A 22,658-nucleotide genomic window follows, 5' to 3' on the forward strand; every position below is an offset into this window, starting at 1 on the left:
ACTAAAGCAAAACCTAAGTAGGAAGGTAAAGCTCCTAGTAAAGAAGATACCATCCAAATAATGAGTAAAAAGCCCATGTGGTGTTTGTACACTACGCTTCTTCCATATTTTCTTTCGGCAGAATACTACACCCCACTAATCACCTGTCCAGCTGATAAGACTAGTGACATGAACCACCCTCCATCTCCAAGGACAGGTTTGCAGTTCAGGTTTTCCAGCAATTTTCTGTCTCCTGGTATGGAAGTCGTCATTCATGGGGGACCCTTTGCTCCAAGAAGTGGAAATGATGTAATATAAACAAAGGTCATTCACATTGGATTCCATGTGACATAAACCATTAACAGCAACCTACTGAGGAAGCTCCATCACCTCACTACCCGAGTTAAGGATGCTGCGTGGCACCTGCCATGTGGAAGGTGTCCAGTGAATGTTTCATGACAGAGCGAATGCCCACTTGGGAATTTTCATTTCTACTTTGTGTGTCTATCACTTTCCCATTGACGTTCAAAGGAACTTGGTACAATTTCCAGAGGTGGCCCATGGAGATGCTATGACTGGCCAGAGTCATTACCAACACTCCCTCCAAGAGACTGGAAATCCTCGCCTTCCCAGCTAGGGGTAGTCACGTGACCGAGACCACTACAAAGAAAAGCTGCTGGAGGCTCTGGAAAAGCATTTGCTTTCCTGATAAGAGCCACACGACTAGTGCCATGCCTTCCCCGTTCCTTCCTTACCTGATCCACATGTGACGTCCAGGGCTAGCTGGTCACTTTATTATATGAGGGAAAGATGCAAACTGCAGAAACACTGGCCCTGACGTCCTTGAGCTGATGATAAACACTAATAATTACCCATATCCAGACCTCATTGAAAGAGGAAAACAACTCCCCATTTGGTTTTTTTTTTTTTTTTTTTTTTTTGGCCATGACTTGTGTCTTACTGGATCTTGGGCTTCCCTGATGGCTCAGTTGGTAAAAAAATCTGCCTGCAATGTAGGAGACAATTTGATTCCTGGGTCGGGAAGATCTGCTGGAGAAGGGATAGGCTACCCACTCCAGTATTCTTGGGCTTCCCTTGTGGCTCAGCTGGTGAAGAATCCACCTGCAACACGGGGGACCTGGGTTCAATTCCTGGGTTGGACGATCCCCTGGAGAAAGGAAAGACTATGCACTCCAGTATTCTGGCCTGGAGAATTCCATGGACTGTACAGTCCATGAGGTCGCAGAGTCGACACAACTGAGTGGCTTTCAGTTCCTCAACCAGGGATTAAACCTGCACCCTCAGAAAGGACAGTACAGTCTAATCATGCTAGACTGCTAGGAATTCCTGACTCTTTGTTTAAACCACTTAATAGTCATATTTTCTATTGCATATTTCTCACAGCATTCGTAACTACTTTCTTACAATATAGATCAGTAGTTCCTTTGTAGTCACTTCCAGCTTTTTTCAACTCCAAATGAAATTGTCACAACTGCTAATCAAGTTAATACGATTATTTTAAAATGTGTACAATAAGCCTTACCTATATGTTACTGTAGTAACAGCAGAATATATCATCACCTTTGCTACATGACAGCAATCAAAGTTCAGCAGCATTGTGACTAATAATATATGACATTGTCAGGCTTAGCATGTGCATTATTAATCTTAACTTTCCAGCTGGTAATTTTCTTTTGTAAGAATTCAAGAAGCTAAATTACATACTTTAAATTCAAATAAGGTTAAAGTAACTAAGTATCAACAATCAATATAAGAGTGTGTAGAAATTTTATTGATATATTTCATAGAAATTTAATAAATTATATTAATACATGCTCTTATTAGTTTAACAAAGGTTCCAGTTTTACATTTAATAACGGCTCCAGTTTTACATATTGGCTCATAAAAGAAATACAAACTTCTTAAAAATAAAATCTATATATATGGTATACAACTTTTATTGAATTCCAAGGAATGAATTTTTATTTAACCATACATGTAAAATCTTTGGAAACAACGAAACAGTAAATACATTATTTCAATTTCCTGTGCTCTGGGATTAATCTAATGTCTCTTCTAAGCTCCAATCCTACCATCCCCTCCTTCTGAAAGTTGAAGAAGAAAGGTATGGGAGACAGACTGGATAAGTAATTATATAACACAGGGTCTAGGTCAAGTCTCCTAGCTTCCCTGGATTCTGTTAATTTATGCATAGGGTTGTGATGTCCACAGTATCCACTTAATTAAAAGAAACTGGATTTTAACAACTGATTCAAATGATGCAGCGTGTTCTTAAAAGTAAACAGGTAAAGCGTTTATTTACATCGAAGGGGGTTACTCACACGTAAAAGCTCAACAGACATTAGGAGTTTGCACTGTGAAATGTCTCCTATCTTCTTCAGAGGCAACCTCAATTACAGAGTTTTTAGCTTGAGATATTAATTTAATTCAACCTGAGTGTTGATAAAATGTCCTTCAGTTAGGAAGGAAAAAGAAAGGAGGAGAGAAAAGAAAGGCCTTTTTTTATTGGGATATATTTTTACATATAGAAATTTACAGTTTCAAATACGTCCAACCTCAGTGAACAACAAAATGAAGAGAATATTAACATGAACAATCTGTCTCTAGCAGTTAGCAGTTTATATTACACATAACTGCAGAACACTAAATTCTTATAATTATTATTGCTGAGTATTGTTAAACTTCAATGATTAACCAAAGATTAACAATACAAATCAACATTTCATGCAAAAGTATCACTTATGATAAATTATCTTCTTGTATGAAACTAACTTCCTTAAAAAAATAGGTATCATGTACTGAAAACAGTACTATGCCAAATATCTCCTACATACACGTGTTTCTAATACAAACTAGTTATAAGCTAGAGAAAATAGTCAACCACATTACTACAAGGCAGATTATATTCTTTCATTTCATCAACAACCCTATGAAAAGTTTGTTATCTTTAAAGGGAAATATTTTGGGCTATCATTTTCATTTTATTGACAATTGATACTTATTTCTAACTGATTTATTTCTAATGTTAAGAAGTTCACTTTTAGCAAGCACTGAAGGCTTCAGAGACCAGAAAAGATTTTGTACTTAAGAGAGTGATTCTAGGAAATTCTCTACTATGTCTTATAGAAAGACAAATTAATATGTAGATTAATATAGAACCATGTATTAAGTTATTAAAATTAACTTGACATGTGGCTAGCCCAAGTTAGTAAAATATACACCAGAAATCAAAAAATTAGTACAAAAGAATGTAAGTTATCTTAAAAGATTTTTATAAATGATTACATGTTGAAATTACAATATTTTGGATATGCTGAATGAAATGAACTATACTATTAAAATTAACTTCCACTGATTCATTTAATTTTTTCATGTGGCTGCTAGAAAAATGTAAATTACATCTACAATTATGGCTCACATTATTTCTCTATTCTATGGCACTGCTACAGAAACAACAGATTCTATTACACGTGTTAATATTAATCCCAACCCACACTGTTAAATTTCATATCATTATGGTATTTGACATATGTAACTTATTATCACAAGGCTCTTGAGCTTGGAATCAAATACACCTCTACTCTTGAGTACAAGACCAAACAAAACCTGCTCTTTTTCATCATCATCTGTATACTAACAACTATGCTAAACTCTGTTTATATATGATTCAACAAACAGGTAAAAGAGATCTTTTGAATGATAGAAATGTTCTAAAACTGGACTGTGGTAATAGCTACATGTCTAGAAGTGCCATCCAGAAGTTGTATGTAAATTGCACGTAATTCAAATATGATCCTTCAGTCCATCAGATGGCTCAACATTGTGAATAAATTTTTCCATGAGGGTTCTGTTACCTGCAAGGATCCTCATTCAGGAGTGGATTATGGAATCACTAGTTGGAGGTATAAGTTATAAAAACCACGAGGACACAGAGAAGCTGTGAGTGGACAGCTTATCTGCCTTCAGCAGTACCCAGCTTAGGCAATGGTAGCCCTTACAGTAACACACATCTGCTGCAACCTTACCCAATCTGGGCACCCACAGTCGGACACCTGCCGGTATTTTGCCATGCGAGACAGGACACTGGAGTATAAGGAACCCCCTACTCTACACTATTAAAACCAAATAAAAGACAATAGATTGAGTAAAAATTAACACTTAACAATTTCTAAGGGAAGCTCAAAGTTAAACTGCTCAGTTCTCTTTCCTTATTGCAAGAAAAAGAAGTAGCAGAGGAAATCAACAACTCAAAAATTTGGGTAGTCAATCTGGAAAAACATTAGTGATTAATAAATTTCAAGTTAAGAATATAAGATCATTTTTTGCATTGCTTCTATCAGACCTTGAAACAAATTACTTTTAAACTAAAATTTGTGAGATTATTCACTATGGATATAATGGTACTGCCACCTTTTGTTTTGAACATTATCTCCAATAGCAAAAAAATAAAAATAAATCAGCTCTACTTTTTCTATTTTCAAATGGGTCTGAAGAACTATGAGTTATGCTTTATTTAACAGTCAGGAAAACACAGGAAAGTAAAATACAGATCACGCCTTCATGCAGTTGAACCATAATATGTTTTTGTGCTTCTTGTGGTCTTAAGCGAAAGTATCGTTCAGTCATATGACTCTTTGCAACCCCATGAACTATAGCCCACCAGACTCCTCTGTCCATGGGATTCTCCAGGCAAGAGTACTGGAGTGGGGTTGCCATTTCCTTCTCCAGGGGACCTTCCTGACCCAGGGATTGAGCCAGGTATCCTGCATTTCCGGCAGATTCTTTACCGTCTGAGCCAGGAGGGGGCCCACTTTGAGGTCTATCCAGTAAATATTATTCTCAGAGCTCACTTTGTCCCACATTAACCCAGAAAGAAAGAAGAGAAAATGAAACAGTGGGAACAATGATAACAACACATAAATAACTCACATTGACTATTGAAATAGATTTCAAGATGTGTGCGTATACAGAAATATAAATATAAAAATTTGCACAGATACACTGAGTTCCCTCAAGTTTTCAACTTATATGTAAACCAGGCAGATAGTGCAAATGCCAAAGAGCATGTGGAATGTTAAAATCATTCAGGAATGTCCATTTAACGCAGCCACAGAATCAAGGGACGCATTACAGTCCATTCCAGCTATAAAATGACTATCTAGGCATTTGTATAAATCCAGGAATGCATTTGTTATAGTTCCAGACTGAAATTACATCACAATTGTGAATGTGTATGACACAGTGAGTAATTTATGAGCTGAGTGACACATTTAAAACTCAAACAGGTACAAAACATTCATCAAATCTAACTTTCTAAAAAGATGATTCTCTATTGTTTAGTACTGGATATCACCACCCATTTCACACAACGCAGAATATTGCTCAATCACTGTGCTATCCCAGCACATACCTGGCAGTTTTTTACACTGTCTTATTCATGCATAAAGGCTTTTAAGACTCCCAAAATAAAAGCACCTAAAGATACAAATATATTTTTAAAGATATCTACAAAATACTGTTATCTAGGTATCAAAACTGAATTGCATTGTATTAGGATACCTATTCTTATTTCTGATATTTTCAATATTTAAAGTAGTTCAATAGTGAAGTTCATCTTTAGGAAGTATAGAGAAAAGTAATTTTTCTTTAGTCCAAGATATTGTTAAACTCATAGAGCATACATAGAGTAAAACATTAATATTTAACTTCCCCCAAAGTTAAAACTTTTATAGAATGTTTATAAAGCTCTAAAACAGGTGATTTTAGCCTACCAGCAAGAAGCTTGGCTTTCTCTAATTTCTAAGCAGCCAAAATATTCCTACTGAGGCACTATTCAGTTTCTTGAGAGTTTATGTCAAAGACCTACATCTACTTCTTGGTGAATTTCTGTCATCCTCTCCATTCCTAGACACACTACCATTCCAAACAATGTGCAAATAACTGTTTAGGAAAACTGAGATGCTCACTCTAGCCAGCTATTTACTTGCTGAATAAAATAAACCAAAAACATCTCAAAATTTTCTACAGGCTATGCAGAAGAGAGGGAAGGATGATTTTTTATGAGCCATGCAACTAAGAGATGGAGTTGATTCAGGGAATATACTACTACTGTAAGTTAAAACATATTATGCCTTTTTTAGGGCTCTTTGTAAATCACCATAGAAGTTGACTAAAGTGCTTGCCATAGCTGTATCTACTGCAGACTGGGGAATCATTCCACGCAGATCCGTCTGAATATAGCCTGTCAAAAGACTCCGGCTTGGACTCTCTTTAAGAGGAACACAAAACCAACCACAGGGATGGTTATATCCACGAACAAATTCAGATCTCTTTTCACTCCAGTCAAGACTTATCCCTACAAGAAAATTAAAAAAAAAAAATAATAATAATAATATTATTAATAGCAATGACTGACGTTAATCTAAAACTCTCATTAAAAGTATTATCAGATTGCTTATTTAAACATTCTTATCCATGTAGATAAAAATTAAGCCCCAAGAGTTACTGTGGAAGAATGAAAAAGATAATTACCAAGTAGAATTCTGACAGAGCCTGGTAGATGTGTACTAGGGAAAGTTCTAACCCCTTCAGAATAAACGGCATGTCATCTTGGTAACTCCCTGGAGAACATGAACCTCACTGCCGTGGTGGGGCCCAGGTACCAAGAATCAAACCTGTGGTGCCGCCCTTGCTTCACAGGCTGGGAGCAACCCGGCTCTGATGACTAAGAGCAAACTGGTAGATGTGTACCTAAAACTGCCAACTCAAATATACACTGTACATACAAAACACTAATTTACCTACAGATATATTTTCAAAAGTATGAGCCTTCTAACAGTATTTTTAATTTTGAAAAGAACACTACTACACAGATCAAGGAAGGAAAAATATTCTAGCACATGCTGAGCATACTTTTTTAGAGTATATGACCAAGAAGCTATTTCTTGAGAGCGACTTAGAAGGAAACCCACTGACGAGACCCATTTCTTAGAGGTAGTCATGTGACCCATATTCGTTAGCTGTGACATGAAGGATACTATGTAATGGGGAACAAACACTCATCAGAAAGACTGCAAACCCTTCTTGGTATCATTGCTTTCATCCCTAAGGTTTAGCATTTGCAAACCAAGCTTACTGATTATAAAACAACCATGACGGTTGAAAATATATCTTGTGTAGAAAGAAATATCCAGCCTAGAAAACGCAAAAGTTAAAACAAACTGAGAGAAAGTAAGAGGTTTTGAGACACTTACCACAGGATAAAAGCCCTTCTTTATAGCCCACAGTATAGGAGAAGTCAACAAACTCTCTTGGGGAGATTATATTCCAAAGCTGACCCGCAGTTGTATAACGCATCACACAGCAATTCTGAAAGAGCAGGAAACACAGACACAGACTCACGTAAGCTAACCTGTAGTGAAACATTAACACTCACTTAAAATGTGCTATAATGATTACTAACAACATTCCTTACAGTGATTCTGACAGATTAAGCAATCTATTCTATATCTCACTGTTCTATGTGAACATGTGCAGGATATACAATCAAAGTACAGAGGTAAGTTACGCGGAATCCAAATCTCTCTTTCAAAACAGTCACCTCATATCCTATATGATAAGTGGAAGCAGGCAGTGTAGACTGTAGATGTGTAAGATAAAATCCACAAATACTTTGATTAAAATAAACATGGCAAGAAATGAATTAATAAAACAGAAAAAGTCACTCTGGTTACACAATTCTTTAATACCAAAGGTGGCATTTTTATCTTTGATTCTGGTTTAATATTAATGGAAAACCTGCATACTATTACCTAGAAAACTGAATGTGATGGTGGTATTTTCAGAATTTTAGATTTCAGAACCTCAAAGTTCTACAATTAAACATGTAACTTTCTTAAGCAGAAAGGATAAAGCTATTTCAAAAAACAAACTCAGTTCCGACACTCGTTAGAGATCTCTGCCATGACTACTTAGTCTCAAGGCAATGAATGTAACAGTGAATACAAGTGTGTATACACACTCACATGCACTTGGGCACTCGCGCGCACAGTCTCACACGACACACACACACAATCCGAAGTAACATTTCAAAACAAATACCTCTTCAAAGTGCTCCAAAATATCCAAAGAGGTCATTAAGCTGTCCCAATCCAAGCGACAGGGGCCTGGGCGTATGTGGTCTATTACACTATTGACAACATCATCTATCACACCTTGGGCTTTGAAACTGGAGAAAAAATATTACGTCAAACGCTACTGGAATGAAAAATTTCAGTATGCTCTCATAGTTCAGAGTTCACGTCAAAAAAAGAAAAATTTAGTGAAGATTTTTTGAAAAGAGTAAATCCTTACAACTTGTCTGATAAATTAGGTTCTATCAATTATTTCATCAGAATGTACTCTAAAAGGTCCTCAGATCTAACAGGAGGTCTGACGACGATCTTCTGCATTATCATGAACACAGTAAGTACCTTCATGTCACGGAGTAGCCAAGAATCGTCCGCAGAACACCGTAACGCTCCATCACTTTCAAGGGGGCTCTTTTCTCAGACATGCTCTAACATGGTACTAGCATATGCATGTTTCAGCCTGACGTTCAAAAACTTTTTATTAGGAATAGAAAAATAGGTCATCCAGGAATAGAACACCCAGGATTGACTCATGACTAATAGTAGAACTTAACATATTTCAAAGGTGGCATTCCATATCAGTAGGAAAGAGATGTAGTATTTCATAAAAGGTGTATGGATTCAATAGTTATCCTAACAGAGAAAATAAGTCTGAATTATTGCTTCACATCAGTCAAGACAATTCCAGATAGACTAAATACCACTATATAAAAGGTAAAATTTTTAAACTTTGAGAAAATTATGTAAGTTATGATCTTTGTAACCTCAGGATACAGGAAGATTATTTGAATAAATAAAACAGAAATAACAAGATGATTAAAACTTGCATACCACAAATGACAAAATAAGTAATTTCTTTAACTACTAGTCACAGACTGGAAGAATATAAATGTAACACATATATATTTAGATGCTGCTTCTTAGTTGCTCAGCTGTGTCTGACTCTTTGCGACCCCATGGACTGCAGCACGCCAGGCTTCCCTGTCCATCACCAACCCCTGGAGTTTACTCAAACTCATGTCCATCCAGTCAGTGATGCCATCCAACCATCTCATCCTCTGTCGTCCCCTTCTCCTCCTGCCCTCAATCTTTCCCAGCATCAGGGTCTTTTCCAACGAGTCAGCTCTTTGCATCAGGTGGCCAAAGTATTGGAGTTTCAGCTTCAGCATCAGTCCTTCCAATGAACACCCAGGACTGATCTCCTTTAGGATGGACTGGTTGGATCTCCTTGCAGTCCAAGGGACTCTCAAGAGTCTTCTCCAATGCCACAGTTCAAAAGCATCAATTCTTCAGCGCTCAGCATTCTTCACAGTCCAACTCTCACATCCATACATGACTACTGGAAAAACCATAGCCTTGACTAGATGGACCTTTGTGGACAACGTAATGTCTCTGCTTTTTAATATGCTGTCTAGGTTGGTCATAACTTTCCTTCCAAGGAGTAAGCGTCTTTTAATTTCATGGCTGCAATCACCATCTGCAGTGATTTTGGAGCCCAGAAAAATAAAGTCAGCCACTGTTTCCCCTGTTTCCCCATCTATTTGCCATGAAGTGATGGGACCAGATGCCATGATCTTAGTTTTCTGAATGTTCAGCTTTAAGCCAACTTTTTCACTCTCCTCTTAAACTTTCATCAAGAGGCTCTTTAGTTGTTCTTCACTTTCTGCCATAAGGGTGGTGTCATCTGCATATCTGAGGTTATTGATATTTCTCCCAGCAATCTTGATTCCAGCTTGTGCTTCGTCCAGCCCAGTGTTTCTCATGATGTACCCTGCATATAAGTTAAATAAGCAGGGTGACAATATACAGCCTTGACGTACTCCTTTTCCTATTTGGAACCAGTCTGTTGTTTCATGTCCAGTTCTAACTGTTGCTTCCTGACCTGCATACAGGTTTCTCTAGAGGCAGGTCAGGTGGTCTGGTATTCCCATCTCTTTCAGAATTTTCCACAGCTTATTGTGATCCACACAATATGTCAAAGGCTTTGCCATAGTCAATAAAGCAGAAAAAGACGTTTCTCTGGAACTCTCTTGCTTTTTTGATGATCCAGCAGATGTTGGCAATTTAATCTCTGGTTCCTCTGCCTTTTCTAAAACCAGCTTGAACATCTAGAAGTTCACGGTTCACGTATTGCTGAAGCCTGGCTTGGAGAATTTTAAGCATTACATTACTAGTGTTTGAGATGAGTGCAATTGTGCAGTAGTTTGAGCATTCTTCCGGACTGCATTTCTTTGGGACTGAAATGAAAATTGACCTTTTTCAATCCTGTGGCCACTGCTGAGTTTTCCAAATTTGCTGGCATATTGAGTGCAGCACTTTCACAGCATCATCTTTCAGGATTTGAAATAGCTCAACTGGAATTCCATCACCTCCATTAGCTTTGTTCATAGTGATGCTTCCTAAGGAACACTTGAGTTCACATTCCAGGATGTCTGGCTTTAGGTGAGCGATCATACCATTGTGATTACCTGGGTCGTGAAGATCTTTTTTGTACAGTTCTTCTCTGTATTCTTGCCACCTCTTCTTAATATCTTCTGCTTCTGTTAGATCCCTACCATTTCTGTCCTTTGTGGAGCCCATCTTTGCATGAAATCAGTTTGCAGATATCTCAAGCTCAAGCTTATATTATCCCCTGTCCTAAATCTGCTCTTCTGCCTAGGCTCTCTAACTTGGGATGAGGGTAGAGGGTAGGGGTGGGTAATACAATTTAATTCAGGCACCCAAATTAGAAATCTGAGATTCAACTTCAACACTTCTTTTTCTCTTAACCCCATTCCAACAGTCAGAACTATAAAGTCACCATGTTTTATGAAGATGACTTTCTAAACATCAAGTGCACAGAACAATATGTGGGTTTCAACAGATATTAGTTATCATCACCACTGTCATCACTACACCACCATCACCATCAAATCTCTTTCAAGTTCATTTGTCCTTTTCAGCTCCTCTGCCGTATCCTTCATTTGGGAACTCTGTGTCCAACTCAATACTGTGTCAGTTTCTAGCTCTTTTGATCATATAACTCTTAAGAATCTGAAAGAAGCCACACATCTCTTTCCAGGAACGCACACACTGTCACAAAACTTTGTATACAGTCATAGGGACACTTTAAGAGCCAGCCATGGTCTCCCAGGATACAAGTTCTTCTCTAAACTTCCCATGCTTATTTCTATCTCTCACAACTGTTACAAAACCGAACTCTTTGGTTTCGAATCCAAAAGTCACTCAGACGTGCTCTCCTCACTCCCATTCTTTATGTTCTAACTACATAAACACAACCTGAACTTCTGTAAAAAAAGTCAGTCGCCCAGTCGTGTCCAACTCTGTGTGACCCGTGGACTGTAGCCCACCAGGCTCCTCTGTCCATGGGATTCTCCAGGCAAGAATACAGGAGTGGGTTGCCGTTCTCTTCTCCAGGGGATCTTCCTGACCCAGGGATCACACCCAAGTCTCCCGCATTACAGGCAGATTCTCTACTGCCTGAGACACCAGGGGAGCCTAAATTCTGTAAACACACTCTCTTAGTGCTTCCCATCTACCTGGAAGCCATCTGTGTTAATGTGGGAAGTGCAGTTCTCTCTGCCTGGAATAAGAATCTGTCCTCATTCCATAATAAACACCTGTCTGTTCTTTCCGACTCAGCCCAGGTATTAGCTCTTCTGTGAGGTTTTTTATCACTGAGCACAGGGCCCCCAGGCACTTTTAAACTTTCTCAGCCCCCGCTGCAAATTACTGATCTAAAGAATTAATGTCCACACTTGCTTAGCAATGTTTAATTCAATTCTAGTGTCCCTGTCCTTCTCAGAAATACTGTACAACTTACCGTCCTTGAAATGCTATCTTTGGTAATACACTTCAAAACATTCTGTATATAGAAAGCGTGGTCAATAGTTTCATTTTAAAAAGTGCCAAGCCCCCAGAATAAGAACATCCCACTCCAATTACACAAGGCACCTATTTGCACTGGCTTTAAAAAACAGCATTTTTTTTTTTTACTGGCTAAAGACATAATTCATACTCTACTATATGCAAAAAATAAATAAGCAAAACTCACAAATAAAACTGCCATCTAGAGGTACATATTTCTGTGTTAAATAAAAACATTTTAATATAAAAATATAGTTAAAGTCAACCTATGACTGTGCTACTGTTTAGTACTCTGCTTTATTCAATTTTCATTTAGCATTTTTTATGTTTTTAAATAATATCTAAAAATATGGTTTCTAAAGATTGCAAAATAGCACATTTTATCATTAAATCATTCTCCAACTATTGATTATGCAGGTTGTTTATAATTTTTAATTTTTTAAGTAATGTGACAGAAGAGACAAGTACTTAAATAATTATTAATTTCCAATGATTTCTTCAAGAAAATTCTTAGAGCAAAATATGCTACAGTACTGAATAAATGCAGAAGGAATATTAGAAGTATCTTATATACCACAGTAAGAAATTAAGATTTTATCAGCTATACCATCATTAATGATTCCCAAAACCACCAACTCTATTCACCAGGGACATAATCATTTTAAAAGCTTTGAATGCATAACATGATTTTCTTCTCAGAAAGTTTAAAATCTTAAAAGAAAAAACCAAACTTTACTGGCAATGATCATTTAATGATCATGAGTATATGTGTATATACATTTGAAGCTTAACAGTATCTTAAGAGCTATGTAACACTACAAGAATTACTTACAGATATCCATTAAATTCTTCTGAAGGTTTCCTCCAAATTGTTACATCTTTCTATAAAAATAAAAACAGTGTATAGTGATAATTACATAGGTGGCAACCTGGATATAAAACTAACAATTTCATAAAGTCTACAGCATTAGCTTTTGCATGAAAATAAAACATAAGTAAACATTCAAAGAAATACATACAAGTCACTCATACCATCAAATAATCCATATCTGAATTTTTTCTGTATCCTAAAGTACTACCCATCTTGCTTAAATTACAGACCTTGAGAAAAAGGTTTTTCAGTAGCTTAAAGACAAGACACCCAAACACTAAGATCTGGTGATGGCACTCTCATTGACCATTATTTGCATAATTACAATCTCATCTATTTACCATTACTGAAGAATTTAGTCTAAGATAATAGGAATCTTAAATATTTAATTCTGAATTTGCTCATGTATCTTTTTAAAATTAAGCAGTTCACATCTATTATGACAGTACTACCCTGAATCAGTCCTGACATTTTTTTTCCAGATCATCTCTTAAGAAATTCTGAATATCAGAATAACTAAAGCACTTAACTGGAAGAGTCCTGGTTCTAGGGTTGGCTCTGTCAACACCCAACTATGTGACGGTTTGGGTAAGTCATACTGGTGAAGAAAGAACACTAATGGACCTTCCTCGCAGGCTTGTTAAAATATCTGAAATGATTTCAAACAATCAATTATTATACTTTCTTCAATTAACGATGACATGCTTTATTTATTGACCTGAGAGGCTGCTCTTTACAGTCTTGTTGCCATGAGTCTATTCTTGTGTCCATTATCTGAAGAACTAATGACAGTAGTGCGGGACTGCTGTTCCTCCTCGGCGAGCTATTAAACCACCAGCTGTGCTGACACATTCATCTAAAGTGTGGTCCATATTTTTCCATACCATTTTGAAAGTCACCCAGCAGTTCATCAGAAGATACATCCCAAACACAAATAATTTAATTAATTTACCGTCTTCTTAGCAACTCGCCACTTTTCATCTTCAAGGTTGTGGTACTGGATAAGAGTGTTTTTAAGTCGAGTCGCCAAAACAGCTGCATCAGGCAGGGCTTCCATTTGTTGTTCCTGTTGCAGAGAACTAAGACTATCATCAGCAGATACCAGAAGTTAGATCCGGCAGATGAGGGGGAGAGGGCTCAAATCTGATGTCATGCTCGGGCCTGGTGCACTGGGAAGACCCAGAGGAATCAGGTGGAGAGGGAGGTGGGAGGGGGGATCGGGATGGGGAACACATGTAAATCCATGGCTGATTCATGTCAATGTATGACAAAAACCACTACAATATTGTAAAGTAATAAGCCTCCAACTAACAAAAATAAATTAAAAAAAAACCACAAACCCTCCGGGAGCTGTAGAGATACCTACACCTGGACCCCACCCCAAGTCCGTAATCAGAATCCTTGCGCACGGCTCTTTCCTCAAAGCTTCCAGGATGTGCAACACAAACGGACAAGAATCACAGATCTTGTGTTATTAAAACCCTCATATAAAGAAGATACAATCCTATTTCCCTTTCTAATAGAATTGAACCAAAAGGAATAAATTAAAAACTTTAAAAAAAAAAACTGTTCTTTCCAAAATACAAAAATAACACACAAGGCATAAACTCTTTTAAAAGTCCTTAGAGTTTTAGCAATTGAAAATTTTCATTTTACCATCCAACAGATATAGCACTCATTCTAGCAAATAAATGACAACCACAATTGGAAATCTCTTACATCCTTTAAGGATAGGGCTGGTGGGGGGGCGGCAGGGGGGAGATAGGCCTAGAGACCTCTAAAGAATTTCAAAAGTCTCAAGAATTTTACTGACTTCAATATTTTATTTGATGAAGTGTCACACAATTCAGTGAGGTATCTGTGTAACAAAAGAGGTGATATGAAGACCTGTGAGCTACCAGTACAGCATAAATAAGTGGTTTATAGTTATAAGGCAATAATTTAACTATATAAAGAGGAATGTATTTTATGATTAATAGTTGCAAAGATAAGCTGTTGTTCAGCAATACTTTGAAAGGGAAATGACAGCTAAACTTGAAAGAAAATAATATGAGGGATTCTATAACGTAATCGTTTTAGAACATTGCTGCAGATTCTCTGATGAGTCTGTGACACTGCATGGCTTCCGCAGCTAGGTCAGAGAAGGCCATACAGTATCTGGATGTCTCTGAGGATGATCACTCCAGGAGCCTCTGATCAACAAGCAGCACACAAGGAATGTGGTTACTCTAAGACTGCTGTGTGGAAAGGACCAAGCGGAAGGAAGAGGAAGGGAGGGGGAAAAACAGACAGACACACACACACAAACAGACACACACACACAGATGCAAAGTCCCAGCTCCAAAAGCCTATTTACAGCTTCATGCCTAATCGGCATCTCTTGATTCTCTAGACTTCCTTCAACTTGCCTCAGTCTTACTTAACAATTTTACTATTAAAATGACAACTGAGCCAGCTGCTCAAGATTAAAAGCCTTAGAATCACCCCCATAGATATCAGGAGGTTCACCACACACCACTGCCTACAATGCTCCCCTCTTTCTTCCTGTCCCTTAGGTAAGTCCAGCTCATTGCTGACTCTGGGCCTTTGTACTCTCCATTACTTCTCTGCCTGGATTACTAGATCCCAAACCTGAGTATGACTAGTAACAGCCTGTAGTAACAATTTCAGTTTAAACCTCCTGTCCTTGACACAACATTCCCCAAATTACTATAACACCCTTCTTTTATTTTCTGCATAGCGTATCACTATGTGAAACTAACGTCTATTTACTGATATACTATATTCTGGGTTTCCCAGGTGGCTCAGTGGCAAAGAATCCACCTGCCAATGCAGGAGACACAAGAGACCTGAGTTCGATCCCCGTGTCGGGAAGATCCCCTGGAGAAGGAAGTGCAACCCACTCTAGTATTCTTGCCTGGAAAATCCCATGGACAGAGGAGCCTGGCATGTGACCATGGGGTCACAAAGAATCAGACACGACTGAACACCTACACACTATACTCTACTCTTTGACTACCATGTCCCTTACTAATAAGAGGGGTGATCCCATGTCTTCTTTTTAACTACTATATCCCCACCAACTAGAACACTGTCTGAAACACAGCAGGCCCTTAATATTTATTGAAGTGTATTTGCTTCAGAACATGAATTATTTGTTCTTAACTTCTCTCCTTTTGGTGTGATGGTACTCTCCAGTAAAAGGCTAAGGAAGAAAAGGCTTTGGAGAAAGCTGTCCATTTACAAATCACAAAGTTACTGCTAGAAAGGAGATCAAGAAAAGACCTAAATGAAATATCAAGGCTCACACCTCTGTGGGAATAAGGATGCAGTTCTCACCACAGGTGCACACATCAGGATTACCTTGCTATAATTTGCAGTAGTTGTTGATGTTGACAAAGACTCTCTCCTTGGTCAGGCTTCTCTGAGTCCTCTTTGTGATGAGGCCGAGCCCTTGGGAAGCTGGTGGCTCAGCAGTAAAGAATCCACCTGCAATGCAGGAGATGTAAGAGATGCAGGTTTGAGCCCTGGGTCAGGAAGATCGCCTGGAGGAGGGAATGGCAACCCCTCGTTTTCTTGACTGGAGAATCCCATGGACTGAGAAGCCTGGTGACTACAGTCCGCAAGGTTGCAAAGAGTCAGACATGACTGGGCAGCACACAGCCAGCTCCTGGGCTTGTCCTTGGACCCCACAGTCCAGTTTCCGCAAGAGTCCTGCCGAGTCAGTTTAATGAAATCCCCTACCCTCGAACCTCCTTATCCCACCTTCAATCTTATCACCCCAGCCTGCCTTTAGCAAGAACCCTGTCAAGTTGCTTTAGGGCAACACCCCTTAGTAATTTTTCATTCACTGACACCCACCTTGCTCCCTGGCTATCCAACCCCATTTGCCCTTGTTGTATTCAGAATGAAGCCTAGTTCCATCCCAAGGTTTCTTTTCCACTATTGCAATAGTCACTGAATAAGATTTGCCTTTACCACTTTAATGTGTGCCTGCCTCTGGTTTTCTGTGACATTGATTTTGGATATTAGATTTCATGGACCACAGCCAGACAGTCTGATTCAGTGGGTCTGTTCTGGAACAGGCCCCAGAAAACTAGGTCCTTTAAAAAGCCTCACTGATCATTCTGTTATGCAGTCAGGAGTGACAACCATTAATCTGAAAACTAAAGTGACAAAAATAAATCAGTGCTATAGGCAATATTTAAACAGCACAAACCAGAGCATAAAAGCCATTAAACATGATAAAACATGAAAATGATACAGAAGTTCAGGAAAGGAAAAAAAGCTTCTCCTCTATTCTCTGATGATCTATCCTGAGATCTACAAATTAAACTGACAAAAGATAAACAGAAAAACATGCAAACAAAATGTACTTGATGTCAATATTTAATTTCTATGTGCAAAGAAAAGCAATTACATGTGGAGTTTATACACCATTTTAAAAAAGGGTGATAAACTGTGGAAAAATGACAAGACAAAGGAAAGGAGGTTTGAGCTTCTAGAGGTGGTAAATTATGGCAAAAATAAATACATGAGGAAGAATAATAAAAGATAAACGCTATTTTAGTAAAGTTTGACTCTGTAGACCATCTCAGTCCCAAATTTCTGTCTCCAATGATAGCAGTTATTCTCCTGGTACAGGAGAGAAGTCAGACCTTCACAAAAGGAAATTTATGCCCTACTTTTAGGCAGATAGTGGAAGGAAAAATAGTTTTTTCTGCCTTTGCTGCTTCTTAATTGCCTTCAGCTCAAAGTAACCTTTTTTTTGAAGTGGCCTATTTTGGAGTGGCATATACCTTCAGAGGGCTTCCGTGGTGGCTCAGTGGGTAAAGAATCCACCTGCAATGTGGGAGACCGGGGTTCGATCCCTGGGTTGGAAGATCCCCTGGAGAAGGGAAAGGCTACCCACTCCAGTATTCTGGCCTGGAGAAGCCACATGGGCAGAGGAGCCTGGCGGGCTACAGTTCACAGGGTCTCAAAGAGTCGGACACGACTGAGTGACTAAGTACAGCATATCCCTTCAGAAACATGGAAAAGTATATACAGAAAATTCAATAATATAAAACTTAGGATCTGTGAAAATGTGCAAAATATTTAATAATTATAGATCCTAACCAAAGACTAAAAGTGGATGAGCTCATTCAAAAAGTCTGTGAGTCAGGAATAGATCCTCTTTCCACTCAAGAGACTGCCAACCTGATAGCTGGTACGATGACCTTATTAAAGCATGTGTTATAAAGAAACACAAGTTCTTGAGAGGACTTACAAAGGAAATTTAACTTATCTATTACTGGGATCATGTTGATTAAACAATATTCTTTAAATCCAAGGGTCACCTACCAGATTTCTGTGTCTGGCAGATAAATGTATTTTCAAAACTCTTTGACAGAAATCAAAGGTGAAGTGGAAAGCTACTGTTAGCATAAAACATACTGTATTTATGCAAATCTAACACATAAAAAGTAAGCAATAAAAAAACTACCTATAAAGATGAGAATTTGAATTTTTACAGTGTTTACGTTAGTTATTGTTCACTCCTACTGGATAGTATAAGGTTCACATTCCTTAATGTGGCTATGGGTCAGTTTCCAAGCCCACTGTCTAATTTCTACTCTTCTCTTCTGGATACTCCCTTAAGACTACATCAGCTCCCCTTTAATATGAAAAACTCCTATTAACGGGCCTCTTTAGGTGTGGCCGAGTAGGAGATAGAAAAGGAAGAAAAGAAAGTTTTAGTATAAATTTGGAAATCTCTCTTTTAGTCTCATGAAGTATTTACCCAGGCAGTTAACTCTTGCATGGATGTCCTTCATCAAGATTAAGTCCAAAAGGGAGTAACAGTTACTTTCTAAACTGATATTTGTGTGTAGACAGGCAAAACAGAGCATCTCTCATGGACCAAGGTGGGGTGGGGGTGGGGGAACAACACTGGGCTTATCAAGGTCTTGAGGCTTTCCTAACATAAGAGGACATTCACATTAATTGAAAAGAAAACCCACAATATGCCCTATTCCAATCTCTGCCTGTGGAGAATGTCAGGAAATGTTTTGAATACCATTCTGAATTCCCTCTTACTAACCTTACTTGACCTTATAATAAACTCAAACTCCACCTGTTATACATCAGAGAAAACAGAAACCACAACTGTACCAGAATCTAACAGCTCCATATAAAAGGTTATATACTCTTGACAGTTTTATAACCAGTTCAGCTCAGTTGTGTCTGACTCTTTGTTACCATATGAACTACAGCACACCAGGCCTCCCTGTCCATCACCAACTCCCAGAGTCCACTCAAACTCATGTCTATTGAGTCGGTGATGCCATCCAGCCATCTCATCCTCTGTCGTCCCCTTCTCCTCCTGCCTTCAATCTTTCCCAGCATCAGGGTCTTTTCAAATGAGTCAGTTCTTCAAATCAGGTGGCCAAAGTATTGGAGTTTCAGCTTCAGCCAAGTGCTAAGTAGTGTCTGTCTTTATTTTTTCCTTCTGTTAGCTGCTGTTGTATCTGACTCTTGTGACCCCATGGACTGTAGCCTACCAGGTTCCTCTCTCAATGGAATTCTCCAGGCAAGAATACTGGAGTATGAGTTGCCATTTCCTACTCCAGGGGGTCTTCCCGACCCAGGGACCCAACCCAGGTCTCCTGCATTTCAGTCAGTCTTTACCATTTGAGCTACCAATCTTCTTGTTCACGTTTTCCATATTTACGTTTTTAAAGTGGTCACTAGTGTAGACAGTGCTCCCATCGTAGAGTGGGCAACCTTCACAAGTTAAACATTTTCTTGAGGCCATGTATCAGCATCAGTCTTTGACTAATACAATTTCAATTTTTGTCAAACGTCAGTGAAATGGCCATAGGTTTCAATTATATATGGAATATAATAAACATTTTAACCTTTAATAAAAAGTAAATGCCATAAAAATCTGTTTGTACTTATGTAGTATGATTAAGTCAGAATTGACTTATTAAAGAAGTTCATATCAGAATTGCTTTACCTTCCATTACCTGATTGATGTGGGTTTCATTTACGTGAACAGCTTAAATTTAACATTCCATAGATTCCCCCGAAGTTGTACAAACCAAGGCCTTGTAAATTATATTTTTCTACCTAACATAAAAATTTCAGCATATGCTTAATTTCTGATCAATTCTGAATTTGTAATTTAGCTTTTCCAATTAGTCAAGTACAGCAGTTTCTCGTTTTTGAGACTGGTTATAGCAAGACTGCAACAGGGAAGGAAGCCTCCCGCAAAGTGATGGATACACCTCTGATTCAGTGTTCCTTTTGGCTTATTTTAGGGGCTTTCCTTGTGGCTCAGCTGGTAAAGAATCCGCCTGCAGTGTGGAAGACCTGGGTTCGATCCCTGGGTTGGGAAGATGCCCTGTAGAAAGGAAAGGCTACCCACTCCAGTATTCTGGCCTGGATAATTCCATGGTTGCAAAAAGCAGGACATGACTGAGGGACTTTCACTTTTCACTTTCATAGCTCATTTGGTAAAGAATCCACCTGCAGTGCAGGAGGCCCGGGTTTGATTCCTGAGTCAGGAAGATCCACTGGAGAAGGGACAGCCTACCCACTCCAGTATTTTTGGGCTTCCTTGTGGCTCAGGGGGTAAAGAATCCGCCTGCAATGCAGGAGACCTGGTTTGATCCTGGGTTGGGAAGATCCCCTGGAGAAAGGAAAGGCTTCTCACGCCAGTATTCTGCCGTGGAGAATTTCGTGGACTGTACAGTCCATGCGGTCGCAAAGACTCGGACAGGACTGAGCGACTTTCACTTGGCTTATTTTAGGACACAGTTTACAACATTAATGAGACTTCTACAAAACTAAATATTAAATTCTAACAATGCCACAGGGTTGAGTCCAAGTAATATTCAAGCTCCTAATACTCTTTTATTTAAAAAAAAAAAAAAAAAAGACTAACATTTATTGATCATTTACTACATGATCAGTCTTTCTGGCCACTTTAAGTTGTATTCTTTCATTTAGTCCTCATAAATAACCTTAAGAGCCTATCCTACTATTACCTATATTTTACAGAAAGTGAAAGTATCAATACGGAGATTGTCTCTTGTCCAAGATCACACACTCAATAAGCGATGCAGCCAGAATTCCAACCCACGACCTCTGCCTTCAGAGATTAAAGGAATATTCTGTACAACACTAGAAGCTGATCACAGGCTGAAGAGTCTACATTAAAAATGTGACATCATGTTGAATTTGCTGTATTTTGTCTAGGCTCTCGAACCTAAAAAATGTCAGCTAATCTTTCCTAATTGCAATTTGGGGACAGCAGCAGCATTAATTTATTGAGGAATTCCGAGTTAATATTTTTAGTACCGAATTTGGAACCCAGTGAGCACTCGGAAAACACTGCCTCTTGGTGTCTCCGCCGACACCCGGCGTGAAGGCGCGCACCTTTCGTCGTCCGTGCACCGCCGCGGCGCGGGAGCTTCGTCCGCCGCAGGGGCGCCCTCGGCGAGCCTCCCCCGGCCCTGGGGCGCTCGCCGCAGCCCCGCATCTAACACAGGAGGTGCCTGCCGGCGCCCGAGCGCCGGGAAGCGGGCAGAGCGGGTGCAGACTCCGGTCCCTCCAGGGCGTCCCCCCGAATGCAGCCCGCCTTCCCGAGACTCTGGCCGGGACAGCAACGGGAGGACGCCCCGCCGCCCCTCAGCCCCCGCCTCACCTCCGCCACTCACCGCTCCTCCCGGCGCTCCGCGGACCCAGACGCTACCGGGCGCCCGGGGCCGGCGCGCACCGCTCCCTGCGGCCCCGCCCGCCGAAGCCCCCGCGGCCAATGGGCGCCCGGCGCGGACGGCAGCCACCTATTGGAAGGCCGCAAGTCTTCCGGGGTGGTGGGCCGAGCCCCGCCCCCGGCGCTTCCGGGACAGAAGCCGGCCTGCCGACGCGCCTCAGCAGGGATTGGCGGATGGATGGCAGCGCGCGGCCTGCGGGTTGGTGGCCGCGGGTGGGCCGACTCCGCGCGCGGTGTGAGCCGGCGCTAGCCCGGCCCCCGCGGGCAGGGCCCAGACCGGGTGGCCTGCTTCTGAGCGCCTGAGGGCGGGTTGCGCGTGGCCGCGAGTCCGCGGGACCGGAGAGTGCAGAGGCCCGAGAGGGCTCTGAGGGCCGGGTGCCCGCGGAGGTACAGGGCCGCGCGGCCGCTCGGGCCGGGTCAGAGACAGACGGAATATGCGCGGGTGGGAAGGTGGGGGCTCTCGGCCCCGGAACTCGTCACCGCCGCCGTGCGAGCGGGTCCGTCTCAGTGCGGACTTCGGGGGCGGCACGGAGGTAGGGGCTGCGGGCTAGCGGGCGGCTGCGGCGGCCTCCCGAAGCGCGCCGGTTTTCCTGTGTTAGAAGATGGGTCACCCATCTGACGGGGCGTTTGCAGATTACATTTACTGTGCGATATGTGGTTTGAGAACCAAGAGAAGGAAGGAATGCAGTGCTACACTGTTAGTCATTTTAGATTCAAATGAGAAAATAATATTTCATAAAATTTTTATTTAGCGTCCTGAAAATGTTCACCTAACACCACCTGATAGTTACTATGGGCAACTTTTAAAAAACTTTACCTGATTGTTCATATATAAAAGGAATAATGGCTTGGTGATTACTTGTCCATTAGCATCTTAGATGTAGTAATCTGTAAAATACACCTACCTTGGGGGGCTGTGTGGATTCAATGATACATAAAATATGTAAAACTGTAACCAAAGATCTTTGACACGATTGTCTCAAGGCATTATCCTATATACATACAAAAACCACCATAATTGACCAATAAT

General features: G+C 40.0%; 1 protein-coding gene across 3 annotated transcripts; it reads right to left on the reverse strand.

The window, feature by feature from the left end:
• Positions 1-3,276: 3,276 nt before the first annotated feature.
• On the reverse strand, positions 3,277-21,704 carry STARD4 (StAR related lipid transfer domain containing 4). 3 transcript variants are annotated; one of them, XM_065924216.1, is made up of 7 exons: positions 21,573-21,704; positions 16,231-16,356; positions 13,820-13,933; positions 12,829-12,878; positions 8,101-8,227; positions 7,254-7,368; positions 3,277-6,355 (listed from the first exon to the last, which is right to left on the reverse strand). In XM_065924216.1, exons 3-7 carry the CDS (start codon positions 13,922-13,924, stop codon positions 6,126-6,128), a joined length of 627 nt encoding a protein of 208 aa, XP_065780288.1. In that variant the 5' UTR covers positions 13,925-13,933; positions 16,231-16,356; positions 21,573-21,704; the 3' UTR covers positions 3,277-6,125. The 3 variants fall into 3 exon arrangements, with proteins under 3 accessions (XP_065780288.1, XP_065780471.1, XP_065780381.1); XM_065924399.1 differs by having other exon boundaries at positions 13,820-13,946; XM_065924309.1 differs by having other exon boundaries at positions 21,560-21,639.
• Positions 21,705-22,658: the final 954 nt, after the last annotated feature.

Source organism: Muntiacus reevesi, chromosome 1 (assembly GCF_963930625.1).
Source record: "Muntiacus reevesi chromosome 1, mMunRee1.1, whole genome shotgun sequence".
Classification (NCBI taxonomy): Eukaryota; Metazoa; Chordata; class Mammalia; order Artiodactyla; family Cervidae; genus Muntiacus; species Muntiacus reevesi.